The sequence below is a fragment of the Anolis carolinensis genome, unplaced genomic scaffold (genome assembly GCF_035594765.1).
Source record: "Anolis carolinensis isolate JA03-04 unplaced genomic scaffold, rAnoCar3.1.pri scaffold_14, whole genome shotgun sequence".
NCBI classification, from domain to species: domain Eukaryota; kingdom Metazoa; phylum Chordata; class Lepidosauria; order Squamata; family Dactyloidae; genus Anolis; species Anolis carolinensis.
Window position 1 is genome coordinate 8,238,993 of NW_026943825.1, and position 15,132 is coordinate 8,254,124.

The following is a 15,132-nucleotide window of genomic DNA, read 5'->3' on the forward strand; positions in this document are numbered from 1 at the left end:
CCTTAGCTGGGCAGGAAAGGAAATATTCTCAGTTAACCAGCCAAAGCGTGACGAGAATTGCAATCCAGCCAAAGAATGGTAGGAAATGCAATCCAGCTACAGGATGATAGGAAGTGCAGTCCAGACAAAGAGCAATGGGAATTTCAATCCAGCGAAAGAATGATGGGAACACTCATATTATGCTATACTAAATAATATATTGTATGTACATATAATATTGATAATAATATTATAATGTAGTACAATATAATAATGATACACTATTATAATTGTATATTTATATTACATGTAATATTACTAATAATATTGTAGTATAGTGGTATGGTACAATATAATGCTTATATTGTGCTATGCTAATAATATAATATATTGTATGTACAGTAGAGTCTCACTTATCCAACATTCACTTATCCAGCATTCGGGATTATCCAATGCATTTTTGTAGTCAATGTTTTCAATATATCATGATATTTTGGTGTGAAATTGGTAAATACAGTAATTACTACATAGCATTACTGCATATTGAACTACTTTTTCTGCCAAATTTATTGTTTGGGTGCTTAATTTGTAAAATCATAACCTAAATTGATGTTTAATAGGCTTCTCCTTAATCTTTCCTTATTATCCAACATATTCGCTTATCCAATGTTCTGCCGGCCCGTTTATGTTGGATAAGTGAGACTCTATTGTACAGACAGTAGAATCTCACTTATCCAAAACTCACTTATCCAACGTTCTGGATTATCCAACACATTTTTGTAGTCAATGTTTTCAATACATCGTGATATTTTGGTGCTAAATTCGTAAATACAGTAATTACTACGTAGCATTACTGCGTATTGAACTACCTTTTCTGCCAAATTTATTGTATAACATGATGTTTTGGTGCTTAATTTGTAAAATCATAACCTAATTTGATGTTTAATAGGCTTCTCCTTAATCTCTCCTTATTATCCAACATAGTCGCTTATCCAATGTTCTGCCGGCCCATTTATGTTGGATAAGTGAGACTCTCCTGTACATATAACTTGTAAGCCGCCCTGAGTCCCCGTCAGGGTGAGAAGGGCGGGATAGAAATGTCACAAATAATAATAATAATAATAATAATAATAATCCCAGGAGCAAGCCATCAGAACAAATGCAATTAAGATCAAGATCGAAAAATCAGCTGATGACCCAAAATGCAGACTGTGCAAGGAAACCGACGAAACCATGGATCATATCCTCAGCTGCTGTAAGAAAATCGTACAGACAGACTACAAACAGAGGCACAACTATGTGGCCCAAATGATTCATTGGAACTTATGCCTCAAGTACCACCTCCCAGCAGCAAAGAACTGGTGGAATCGCAAACCTGCAAAAGTATTGGAAAATGAGCATGCAAAGATACTGTGGGACTTCCGAATCCAGACTGACAAAGTTCTGGAACACAACACACCAGACATCACAGTTGTGGAAAAGAAAAAGGGTTGGATCATTGATGTCACCATCCCAGGTGACAGTTGCATTAACGAAAAACAACAGGAAAAACTCAGCCGCTATCAGGACCTCACGATTGAACTGCAAAGACTCTGGCAGAAACCAGTGCAGGTGGTCCCGGTGGTGATGGGCACACTGGGTGCCTTGCCAAAAGATCTCAGCCGGCATTTGGAAACAATAGACATTGACAAAATTACGATCTGCCAACTGCAAAAGGCCACCCTGCTGGGATCTGCGCGCATCATCCGAAAATACATCACACAGTCCTAGACACTTGGGAAGTGTTCGACTTGTGATTTTGTGATACGAAATCCAGCATATCTATCTTGTTTGCTGTGTCATAATAAAATAATAATAATTGCAATTGAGGCAAAAAATGATGGGAGTCACAGTCTAGTGAAAGAATGATGGGAGTCACAGTCTAGTGAAAGAATGATGGGAATCGCAGTCTAGCCAAAGAACAATGGGAAGTGTAATTCAGACAAAGAATGATGGGAAACGTAGTTTAGCCAAAAACACAATTGGAATTGCAATCCAAACAAAGAATGATGGAAATCGCAGTTTAGCCAAACAACATTGGGAATTGCAATCCAGCCAAAGACCGATAGGAATTGCAATCTAGCAAGAGAAGGATAGGAATTCCAGTCCAGCCAAAGAACAATGGTAATTGCAGTCCATCCAAAGGACAATGGGAATTGCAATCCAGACAACTATGAAATTTTCCTTTGTATCATGCTCCTGCCGTGTGCCATGCCTTCCAAGGAGAGATGGATGGGGACACGGCACACACTGTTTTACCTGCCCACGCAAAACCTTATCTCTGAAGCGCGTGCCCTTTCGCCCCCTGCTAACCTGTTTACGTGGAAATGGTCTCCTGTTCGCAATTACACAATAGTCCCCAAATGATAGCGGATGGGTTGGCGGATTGGGGTGGAGGGAGGCATCAGCGCCAATCAGGACAGGTGAGACTAACTGGACTCTCAGCGGGATATATAAAGGCCTGACATTGCCGACAGAAACACATTTCGACACTGAATGTTAATCGATTCCTCAGGTAAGAACGGGAGACGGGAATAGGTTTGTTCCTCCAATAGAACCCTTGCGGTGTTACGTTTATAGGCGCGAGACAGACAGAAATACAACTGGGACAGCTTCCCCATTACTGAATTATAAAGTGGCTGGATAATAATAATAATAATAATAATAATAATAATAATAGTAATAATAATAATAATCACACAGTCCTAGACACTTGGGAAGTGTTTGACTTGTGATTTTGTGATACGAAATCCAGCATATCTATCTTGTTTGCTGTGTCATAATAAAATAATAATAATAATAAATTTATTTTTGTATGCCGCCTCCATCTCCCCAACAGGAGACTCGGGGCGGCTCACACGGGGAACAAGCCCAGTATAATCACATAAAATCATAAAACAACAATTTAGACATCAGACAACACAATTGAAAAAAGTCATAGTTAAAATCGACATAGTTAAAATGTTAATAATCTAGGCATTATAGGATAACATCTGGGCGAAAATCAAAACTGATTTAGGGAGTGTCTATTGCAAATAGGACATACAGTAGAGTCCCACTTATCCAAGCTAAACGGGCCAGCAGAAGCTTGGATAAGCGAATATCTTGGATAATAAGGAGGGATTAAGGAAAAGCCTATTAAACATCAAATTAGGTTATGATTTTACAAATTACGCACCAAAACATCATGTTATACAACAAACTGCATAGAAAAAGTAGTTCAATACGCAGTAATGTTATGTTGTAATTACTGTATTTACGAATTTAGCACCAAAATATCATGATATATTGAAAACATTGACTACAAAAATGCGTTGGATAATCCAGAACGTTGGATAAGTGAGACTCTACTGTAAAATCATAAAACAACAATTTTAGACATCAGACAACACAATTTTAAAAAGTCATAGTTAAAATCGACATACAGTAGAGTCTCACTTATCCAACATAAACGGGCCAGCAGAACGTTGGATAAGCGAATATGTTGGATAATAAGGAGAGATTAAGAAAAAAACCTATTAAACATCAAAATAGATTATGATTTTACAAATTAAGCACCAAAACATCGTGTTATACAACAAATTTGACAGAAAAAGTAGTTCATTACACATTAGTGCTATGTAGTAATTACTGTATTTACGAATTTAGCACCAAAATATCACAATGCATTGAAAACATTGACTACAAAAATGCGTTGGATAATCCAGAATGTTGGATAAGTGAGACTCTACAGTAGATACAACAGGTAGGGAAGATAAATCTGAACGGGAAACAAACTAAAAAGTAAGCAGGGCAAGTTTCAGTGTAGATATGGACCATATGGATATATCATTTATATATTCATCCCACTTTTTCGCTCCCAAAGGAGACTCCAAATTGAGAAAGGTGTGCAATTCTGCCTTCATTGACAACCTCTTTTTCTATCATTTTTTTTCTCCAGAAAGTACAAAAACCCTCGGACTGTAGCAAAATGAAGGTGTTGGTTCTAGCCCTCCTGCTGGTCAGCGTTTGCTGCCTTGAAGGTAATGTTGACCATTCTCCATCAATTTTAAACATATATTTAAAAGTCAGACTGTAGTTTGGCACATGTTGGAAACGGCATTATATGATCATGGTAGATTCCTGTAGTGTTGCTTAATGGCACTGAACTGTAGCGATACAACAACTCTTCCTAAGCTTTCGGTGGGTCTCCTCTCTTTGCAGGCGCTTTCGTGAAACGCGAAGCGGAAGGGGAATCTCAGGCGCCGGCTCAAGAAGTGTCACATTATCTGGAGACCTTATCCCAGTTCTTTCCCCATGAAGTGTTCAGCGAGGAGAAAATTGGGCAGTTCAAGACCCAGGCCCAGTAAGTGATTTTTGCCCAATGGGACGGGTATGTCGAAGAAGGGTTAGAGCCATTGCTATCCAGATATACTAGAAAGCATCCAGACGTTGGTCACTTCACATGGTCTTTTTTACTCACCTAAGCTGCATTTTTGGGGAGGGAAGGGACATTCTTGTTGGTAGGACAATGGTCTCATTCTTCCCTTCTGGAGCCGGGTTACATTGCCATACAATGCAGTTAAACTCCATCCTGAAACTGTATTATATGCCAGTGTAGATGAGCCTGAACAATGAGCATTAATCACCGCTGACCACAAAGAATAACAAAATGGGGAGTATATGCGCACATAGAACACACACATATAAAAATGAATGATAATATTATACATGTAATATTGATAATAATATTATAATGTAATACGGTATAATAATAATACACTATTACAATTGTATATTTATATTACATGCAATATTACTAATAATATTGCAGTATAGTGGTATAGTACAATATCTATATATATAAAAGGATAAAAAAAAATTCAGCCTAGGACAAAACAACAAAACTACACATCCCAGAAACACTAAACTTGGCAACACAACCCCTCATCCATGCTTCTACGTTCATGCAACAAAAAGAAAAGAAAAATAAAGTCCTAATTAGAGGGAGAGGAATAATTATCCAATTGCTGCCAGTTAGAAGGCTAAGTTCTGCCCACTTGGTCTCCTAGCAACCTACTCAGTCCAGGGGACAGGCACAGTTAGGCCTCAGGCCTCTTCCACACTGCCTATAAGATACAGATAATCTGATTTGAACTGGATTATATGGCAGTGTAGACTCAAGGCCCTTCCACACAGCTATATTACCCATTTATAATCTTGTATTATCTGCTTTGACCTGGATTATCTTGAGTCCACACTGCCAGATAATTCACTTCAGTGTGCATTTTATACAGCTGTGTAGAAGGGGCCTCATATAATCCAGTTCTAAGCATCATGTTATAAAAGTAGTTCAATATGCAGTAATGTTATGTTGTAATTACTGTATTTACAACTTTAGCACCAAATTTCACGATATATTGAAAACATTGACTACAAAAATGGCTTGGATAATCCAGAACCTTGGATAAGTGAGTCTTGGATAAGTGAGACTCTACTGTAATAATATTATAATGTAATACAGTATAATAACAACAATACACTATTATAATTGTATACAGTAGAGTCTCACTTATCCAAGACTCGCTTATCCAAGGTTCTGAACTACTTTTTCTGTCAAATTTGTTGTATGATGTTTTGGTGCTTAATTTGTAAAATCATAACCTAATTTGATGTTTAATAGGCTTTTCCTTAATCCCTCCTTATTATCCAAGATATTACTTATCCAAGGTTCTGCCGGCCTGTTTAGCTGGGATAAGTGAGACTCTACTGTATTTATATTACATGCAATATTACTAATATTGCAGTATGGTGGCATAGTACAATATAGTAATATATAATACCAATATTGTGCTATGCTAGTAATATAATATATTGTACAATATGTACATATTATTTGTAAGCTGCTCTGAGTCCCCTTCAGGGTGAGAAGGGTGGGATATAAAGGTCGTAAATAAATAAATAAATAAACAAACATGTATGTATGTAATATGTATGTATGTATATACACACACATATACAGTAGAGTCTCACTTATCCAAGCCTCACTTATCCAAGCTTCTGGATTATTTTTGTAGTCAATATTTGCAATATATTGTGCTATTTTGGTGCTAAATTCGTAAATACACTAATTACAACATAACACTACTGCGTATTGAACTACTTTTTCTGTCAAATTTGTTGTATAACATGATGTTTTGGTGCTTAATTTGTAAAATCATAACCTAATTTGATGTTTAATAGGCTTTTCCTTAATCCCTCCTTATTATCCAAGATATTCGCTTATCCAAGCTTCTGCTGGCCCGTTTAGCTTGGATAAGTGAGACTCTACTGTATTTATATTACATGCAATATTACTAATATTGCAGTATAGTGATATTTATATATAGTAATATATAATACCAGTATTGTGAGATGCTAATAATATATTGTCCAGTATGTACATATTACTTGGAAGCTGCTCTGAGTCCCCTTCGGGGTGAGAAAGGTGGGATATAAAGGTCGTAAATAAATAAATAAATAAACATGTATGTATGTATACAAACACACATATACACACATTTGAAAGCAGTGCCTTGAAGATTTCTCCTCCTGGTCTTGAGGACTAGAGACTTAGAAAAAAAATACCCTTCACATATGGCAGGCCAACAATGGGGATGGGGCTTGTTGTTGTTATTGTTGTTGTTATTGTTATTTCCTGCCATTGCAGGTCGCTGGCTCAGCAGGCCCAAGAAAGCCTGAAGCCTTTGGCCGACCAAATGCGGGAGAGCTTTAGCCAGTTCTTTGCCGCGCTCGGAGACTCCGTCAAGAAAGCGACGTCGTCGTCATAACAAACCATTAGGACCTTCCCGTCGAGAATGGCTGAGATGCAGATTGTGCCTGGTTGCAATAAAAAGCAGATTTTTTCCCTCCACGCTCTCTTGTGTGGCATTTTAATTGGGGAACAAGAGGATGTGGGTTTGGGGCTCCATCATGTCCAACGTTCCCAGCCTTGGATCAAGAGGGCTTCTCTTCAGGACTGCTTTCTGGCCTCCATCTTTGAGAAGGCCTTGCTTAGAGTGTCTCCATGGTAACACTCTGGAGAGACTCTTAAGGTGTCTCCATGGCAACACTCTGGTCCTTTGACTTAGGGTGTCTCCATGGCAATGTTCTAGCCCTCTGAGAGAGACCCTTAAGCTGTCTCCATGGCAACGCTCTGGCCCTCTGAGAGGGGCTCTTAAGCTGTCTCCATGGTAACGCTCTGGCCCTCTGAGAGAGACCCTTAAACTGTCTCCATGGCAACACTCTGGCCCTCTGAGAGGGGCTCTTAAGCTGTCTCCATGGCAACGCTCTGGCCCTCTGAGAGAGACCCTTAAGCTGTCTCCATGGTAACGCTCTGGCCCTCTGAGAGGCCCTACACAACTTCTAAACAGGGTTGTTGTATGTTTTCCGGGCTCTATGGCCATGTTCTAGAAGTATTCTCTCCTGACGTTTCGCCCACATCTATGGCAGGCACCCTCAGAGGTTGTGAGGTATGGAGAAACTCAGCAAGGAAGGTTTATATATATCTGTGGAAAGTCCAGGGTGAGACTCTTTGTCAGTTGGAGGCCAGTGTGAATGTTGTAGTTAATCACCTTGATTAGCATTGAATAGCTTCATCTCCTGGCATGAAAATGAACAAAATCTGGCTACCAGTATTAAAAAAACTCAAAAATCAGAACAATAAATAACAAGCAACACTCTGAAAACAGAGGAATTCCAGACATGAGAACCAAGGGCAGTTAACGACTCTGCCAACCTAGCAGTTCGAAAACATGCCAATGTGAGTAGATCAATAGGTACCACTCTTGCGGGAAGGTAAAGGCTCTCCATACAGTCATGCTAGTGGCCACATGACCTTGGAGGTGTCTACGGACAACGCCAGCTCTTCGGCTTAGAAATGGAGATGAGCACCAACCCCTAGAGTCGGACACGACTGGACTTAACGTCAGGAGAAACCTTTACCTTTACAGTAGAGTCTCACTTATCCAACATAAACGGGCCGGCAGAATGTTGGATAAGCGAATATGTTGGATAATAAGGACGCATTAAGGAAAAGCCTATTAAACATCAAATTAGGTTATGATTTTACAAATGAAGCACCAAAACATCATGTTAGACAACAAATTTGGCAGAAAAAGTAGTTCAATACGCAGTAATACTATGTAGTAATTACTGTATTTATGAATTTTGCACCAAAATATCACGATATATTGAAAACATTGACTACAAAAATGCGTTGGATAATCCAGAACGTTGGATAAGCGAGTGTTGGATAAGTGAGACTCTACTGTACCTTATACATTCAACATTCACAAAAATAATAATGCCCTGGTCAATGTTATAATACGCAGATGTATCTTACTAAATATTATCAATCAAACATAATTATATAAGAAACTGCAAACCTAGAGGCTTAAATACGGACTAGAGTCAAACACATACTGTGTTTATAACATATGTTTTGAACCATCATTGTGTTTTGTATATCTCTACATTGTTTAGAATAGACATCTGTGTTTATCTCTTAGTACACCCTAAGGGAGCCCTAAACAACTTCGAATAGGACCCAAAGGAACAAAATGGGACCTGGGACACCCTAAGAGGCCCTGAACAACTTCTACCCAGGTCCTTGGGTGGTGGGCAGGATGGTGTTTGTGGAGGACATTGGCAGGGCTCTTGGACATGTTTACAGCGCTCGCTAGAACCTGCATTGACATTGGAGGGAGGGCCATTGGTGTCTCCTGAGCAGTGGGAGCTCTAGTAAGAAACATTGGGATGCCTGTGGTGGAGGAAATACATAAAATCTAGAATGGATTTGTCCCCGTCTGAATGCCTTCCCTTGGGTGGTGAGCAGTATGGTGTCTGTGGAGGACATTAGCAGGGCTCTGGGACATGTTCACGGTGCTCGCTATAACTGGGATATCTGTGGTGGACACCCCAGCCACACACATACATTTATTTATTTATTTACTACATTTATATCCTGCTCTTCTCACCCTGAAGGGGACTCAGAGCGGCTTACAAATCAAATGAAAATACAATATATTATTAGCATAGCACTATATAAGCAATAAATTACTATATTGTACTATATCAGGAGCCTCCGGTGGCTCAGTGTGTTAAAGCGCTGAGCTGCTGAACTTGCAGACCAAAAGGTCCCAGGTTCAAATCCGAAGGAGCGGAATGAGCGCCCACTGTTAGCCCCAGCTCCTGCCAACCTAGCAGTTCGAAAACATGCAAATGTGAGTAGATCAATAGGTACCGCTCCGGCGGGAAGGTAACGGCGCTCCATGCAGTCATGCCGGTCACATGACCTGGAGATGTCTACGGACAACGCCGGCTCTTCGGCTTAGAAATGGAGATGAGCACCAACCCCCAAAGTCAGACACGACTGGACTTAATGTCAGGGGAAACCTTTACCTTACTATATCATTACATGGTAATATTTGTAATATTATATTTAATATATGATATATAATTAATATTATTATATTGTATTATTAGTAGTATAATATTGTATTCCATTATAATGTTATTATCAATATTATATGTACATACAATATATTATATATTTATAAATTATTTATTTATAATTATTTACATATTTTCACTTTCATTATGTGTATAGATTTATCAAGGCCAGCTCTGGGAAAATAAGGCCATATCCTTACCTGTAAATATCCTCCTTTTTCCTGTTTTCCTCCCTTCTTTCTTTCTTTACTTCCATTCTCTATCTTCCTACTTCCAGACCTTCCTCCCAATCTTCTTTCTTTTCTTTCTTTGTTATGTAGTTTCCCACTCCAGCCTCATGGTGGCGGCAAAGGAGAAGATCAAGAAGATCAATTCTCCATGTGTCCACTGGGGGCGGCAAAGAGAGCTCATTGGGTACCTGGCATAGAGTTGGGCCATCCAGGCTCTTAAGCGACTGAGGGAAAAGAAGGGGCCTGAGGCTGTTAGGAATGATGGGAGTTGGAGTCCAAAACACCCGGAGGGAAGGCCCAAGTCGGCCCAGGCCTGATACACACAGGATAGGCTCCTCTGAAACCCACCACAGCCACACACTTCCGCCGGAAATAAACACGTCGCTCTGCCCTGGACAAAAATGGCCACCGTTTGCCGTTCTAGAGAAAGGGGTGAAGCCACTTCCGGTGACGTTTGCTTCCTTTTCTCCCTCAACCAAGATGGCCGACGAGGCAACTCGCCGGCTGGTGGCGGAGCTGCCGCTTCTGAAAACGAACGCGGGTCCGCGGGACCAGGAGCTGTGGGTGAAGCGGCTCAAGGAGGAATACCAGGCGCTCATTAAGGTACGCGCAGGGACGGGGTTCTCCTCAGGAACGGGGTTCCGACGCTGAGGTGGCGCAGGGCCTTCCAGGCCTGCTCACCTACGGTGGCTTTCGAGGCTCAGTTTGAGACAAGTATTCCTTGAGCCAAGAGAGGAGAGAAGAAGGTTGAATGACAGGCACGAACTCACTGTAACTAATAGGAGCATAGAGCTGTAAGAGACCCCAAGGGCCATCTAGTCCAACCCTCTTATGCCAGGTAAGAAGACACCATCCAAGCCCTCCCGACAGATGGCCATCTGGCATTGTATATTTATATTACAGTAGAGTCTCACTAATCCAAGTCTCGCATATCCAAGGTTCTGGATTATCCAAACCATTTTTGTAGTCAATATTTTCAATATATCGTGATATTTTGTTGCTAAATTCGTAAATACAGTAATTACAACATAACATTACTACGTATTGAACTACTTTTTCTGTCAAATTTGTTGTCTAACATGATGTTTTGGTGCTTAATTTGTAAAATTATAACCTAATTTGATGTTTAATAGGCTTTTCCGTAATCCCTCCTTATTATCCAAGATATTCACTTATCCAAGCTTCTGCTGGCCCGTTTAGCTTGGATAAGTGAGACTCTACTGTACTGTATTCATTGAGCCAAGAGAGGAGAGACGAAGGTTGAATGACAGGCACGAAGTCACTGTAACTAATAAGAATAGGAACATAGAGATGGAAGAGACCCCAAGGGCCATCCAGTCCAACCCTCTTCTGCCAGGTAGGAAGACACCATCCAAGCCCTCCCGACAGATGGCCATCTAGCATTGTATATTTATATTACATGAAATATTACTAATAATATTTATTTATTTATTTATTTGCGACATTTATATACCGCCCTTCTCACCCCGAAGGGGACTCAGGGCGGTTTACAAGTATATATACATACAATATATTATATTGCAATATAGTCATATAATATAATATATCTTATGTATATATACTTGTAAACCGCCCTGAGTCCCCTTCGGGGTGAGAATGTCACTAATAATAATAATAATAATAATAATATTAATAATAATAATAATAATAATAATAATAAAATTATTAATAATTTTCATCCAAAAATACATCACACAGTCCTAGACACTTGGGAAGTGTTTGACTTGTGATTTTGTGATATGAAATCCAGCATATCTATCTTGTTTGCTGTGTCATAATAAAATAATAATAATAATCTGCTTACAAACTTCCAGAGAAGGATTATTATTATTATTATACATTATTATTATACATTATTATTAAAGATGGTAGAGACTATCTAGCCCAACCCCCTTCTGCCAATCAGGAAGACACCATCCAAGCCCTCCTGACAGATGGCCATCCAGCCTTTGCTTATAAACCTCCAGAGGAGGATTATGATGATGATTATTATTAAACATTATTATTATACATTATTATTAATGGTGGGAGAGACTATCTAGCCCAACCCCCTTCTGCCAATCAGGAAGACACCATCCAAGCCCCCCTGACAGATGGCTATCCATAATCATATTATGATTATGATTGTTATTATTATTATACATTATTAACGTAATACAATATAGTAATAATTATACACTATTATAACGGTATATTTATATTACATGTAATATTACTAATAATATTACAGTATAGTGTTATCGTACAATATAGTAATATAAAATGCTTATATTGTGCTGTATGAATAATATAATGTATGTACACATGACTTGTGAGCCGCCCTGAGTCCCCTTCGGGGTGAGAAGAGTGGGATATAAATATCGCTAATAATAAATAAATAAATAAATAAGTAAAGAATGTATAATAAATATAGTTTATTTTTATTTGTTTTTCCAGTATGTCGAGAACAACAAGAATGCTGATAATGATTGGTTCAGACTAGAATCCAACAAAGAAGGCACAAGGTGAGTTTGTTAGTGTATTATTAAGCAAGTATAAAATGACCAGGAGTTGGAAACCTAGGCATGAAACAATCACGGCCAGTTAACACCTCCCAACAAAGGATTCCCACAGGCAGGAAGCAGCCAGGCTTTGAAGCTGAAAGGCCATTCAATTCTAATGACAGTGATTAAGACGAAAATCAGAATCAAAAGACTAACATCTGCTTCTTTCTTTTGCGTCTTTCTAGGTGGTTTGGGAAGTGCTGGTACATCCACAATCTCTTGAAATATGAGTTTGCCGTTGAGTTTGATGTGAGTCTTTATCCCGTTCTCTACCGAATGGCGCCTTGAACACAGCAGTGCAGGATCCTGACATGTTGGGCTCATGAATGTGATTAATTTGCAGATTCCGGTCACTTATCCCGCCACTGCGCCAGAAATAGCCATTCCAGAACTGGATGGGAAAACAGCCAAAATGTACAGGTCAGATACTCACCTCTGTAATGTTGCTCTTGGGTTGATGTCCTCTTTCTGCCTGTCATTTTAAGGTCTTTTTTTCTTTATAGGGGTGGGAAAATATGCCTGACAGACCATTTCAAACCTTTGTGGGCCAGGAATGTCCCCAAATTTGGACTTGCGCACCTCATGGCTTTGGGGGTAAGTGGTTGACCTGACATAGAATGGTGGGAAAGGGAGGCTTGGGTTCATCGCATCATAAGAGTCGGAAGGGAACACCAGTGGCCATCCAGTCCAACCCCAATTCTGCCAGGCAGTAAGACACAATCAAAGTCCACCTGACAGGTGGCCATAGTGCAACATATTTATTTATTTATTTATTTATTTATTAGCAACATTTATATCCCGCCCTTCTCACCCCAAAGGGGACTCAGGGCAGCTTACAGTCATATGTACATACAATATATTATATTATTCATATAGCACAATGTAAACATTATGTACAATAGAGTCTCGCTTATCCAACCTTCACTTATCCAACGTTCTGTATTATCCAATGCAGTCTGCCTTTTAGTAGTCTGTGTTTATGTAGTCAATTTTTTCAATACATTGCAGTATTTTGGTGCTAAATTCGTATATACAGTAATTACTATATAACGTTACTGTGTATTGAACTGCTTTTTCTGACGATTTCTTGTAAAACATTATGTTTTTGGTACTTAATTTGTAAAATCATAACGTAATTTGACATTTAGTAGGCTTTTCCTTAATCTCTCCTTATTATCCAACATTTTCACTTATCCAGCGTTCTGCCGGCCCGTTTATGTTGGATAAGTGAGACTCTACTGTATTACTATATTGCACTATAACACTATATTGCAATATTATTAGTAATATTACATGTAATATAAATGTACCATTGTAATAGTGTTTAATTATGATGATGATTATTATTATATTGTATTACATTATAATATTAATATTATATGCATCTACAATATATTATATTATTAGTACAGTATAATTATTATATATTATTATATTGTTATATGGGCACAGGAGACATAGTGGAATAATGACCAAACTGATATGACCTAACATCTGACAACAAACAAGGCCCTTTTCAAATAACCTGGGCACCGCAAAAGGATACCAAAGCTAGTAAATAAATAAATTCAGGGTATGCAAATGGAGCAAGACTAACCTCCTCTTTGTGTTACAGCTGGGACCTTGGCTGGCGGTGGAAATCCCGGATCTGATCTCAAAGGGTCAGATTGAGCACAAGGAGAAAGGAGGAGCGTGAGGCTTATTATCGCTGGAGACGAGGCTTTGGTTTCCTTCTTAGGCCTGGACTGTTGGTGACTGCTGGGGTCGGATTTGTGCCAATGGATTGCCTTGTTGTTTTATGAGTATCTGTTTGTCCAACCTGACCGGGAGACATATCTCAATTAATATAATAAATATATATACATATAACTAGACATGCTCTTTTTTGGGGTGTCTGTTTCACAATTTTGACAACCTGCTATAGAACTGGATAGATGAGAAGTCATTTACTATTGTTGTTATTATTGTTCATAACAATAACAAATGTTGAGCAGACTTGTAGGCCGTCAACTAGAGTTTCTGCCCAGATATTTGACAATAGCAATAATACATTGTTATTAATATTAATAATAAATTCATAATATTTCTTTATTATGTCAGAAGCAGATTGAGAATACAGTTATAATATAGAACAACACTCTGAAAACGGGAATTCCAGACAGGAAACAATCAGGGCCAGCTAAACCTCCCAACAAAGGATTCCCCCAGGCAGGAAGCAGCCAGGCTTTGAAGTTGCAAGGCCATTCAATGCTAATCAAGGTGGCCAATGGCAACATTTACACTTGCCTCCAACAGACAAGAGTTCTTTCTCCCACCCTGGACATCAACCCCACTTGCATAGTTTCTAACAGGCCTCATAACCTCTGAGGATGTCTGCAATAGATGTGGGCGAAATGTCAGGAGAGAATGCTTCAGGAACATGGCTAGACAGCCTGGAAAACTCACAGCAAGCCCGTGATTCCAATCATGAAAGCCTTCAACAACACAATAATAATACACACACACACACACACACAATAATTTATAAATATATAATATATTGTATATAATTATAATATTGATAATAATATAATGTTTAAAAAGGTAAAGGTTTTCCCCTGACGTTAAGTCTAGTCATGTCTGACTCAGGGGGTTGGTGCTCATCTCCATTTCTAAGCCGAACAGCCAGCGTTGTCCGTAGACACCTCCAAGGTCATGGGGCCGGCATGACTGCATGCAGCGCCATTACCTTCCCGCTGGAGCGGTACCTATTGATGTACTCACATTGGCATGTTTTTGAACTGCTAAGTTGGCAGGAGCTGGAGCTAACAGCGGCCGCTCATATAATGTTATACAATATTATACTAATA

The 15,132-nt window shown here is 39.1% G+C and overlaps 3 protein-coding genes across 3 annotated transcripts in view; 2 read left to right on the forward strand and 1 right to left on the reverse strand.

The window, feature by feature from the left end:
- Nucleotides 1–10,036, reverse strand: part of tomm40l (translocase of outer mitochondrial membrane 40 like) — a 39,234-nt gene extending 29,198 nt beyond the window's left edge. The window contains exon 1 of the mRNA XM_062964924.1: nt 9,690–10,036. The gene's annotated coding sequence lies outside the window, so the exon portion shown is untranslated. The remainder of the gene's footprint in view (nt 1–9,689) is intronic.
- apoa2 (apolipoprotein A2) lies at nt 2,451–6,910 on the forward strand. The gene is made up of 4 exons (XM_003229033.3): nt 2,451–2,533; nt 3,959–4,040; nt 4,222–4,363; nt 6,707–6,910. The coding sequence occupies exons 2-4, from the start codon at nt 3,989–3,991 to the stop codon at nt 6,825–6,827; spliced, it is 315 nt and encodes a 104-aa protein (XP_003229081.1). The 5' UTR covers nt 2,451–2,533; nt 3,959–3,988; the 3' UTR covers nt 6,828–6,910.
- Nucleotides 10,037–10,161: 125 nt separating the features above from the next.
- ufc1 (ubiquitin-fold modifier conjugating enzyme 1) lies at nt 10,162–14,157 on the forward strand. The gene is made up of 6 exons (XM_003229034.3): nt 10,162–10,322; nt 12,177–12,244; nt 12,469–12,532; nt 12,627–12,703; nt 12,787–12,877; nt 13,899–14,157. The coding sequence occupies exons 1-6, from the start codon at nt 10,200–10,202 to the stop codon at nt 13,977–13,979; spliced, it is 504 nt and encodes a 167-aa protein (XP_003229082.2). The 5' UTR covers nt 10,162–10,199; the 3' UTR covers nt 13,980–14,157.
- The last annotated feature ends 975 nt before the right edge of the window (nt 14,158–15,132 follow it).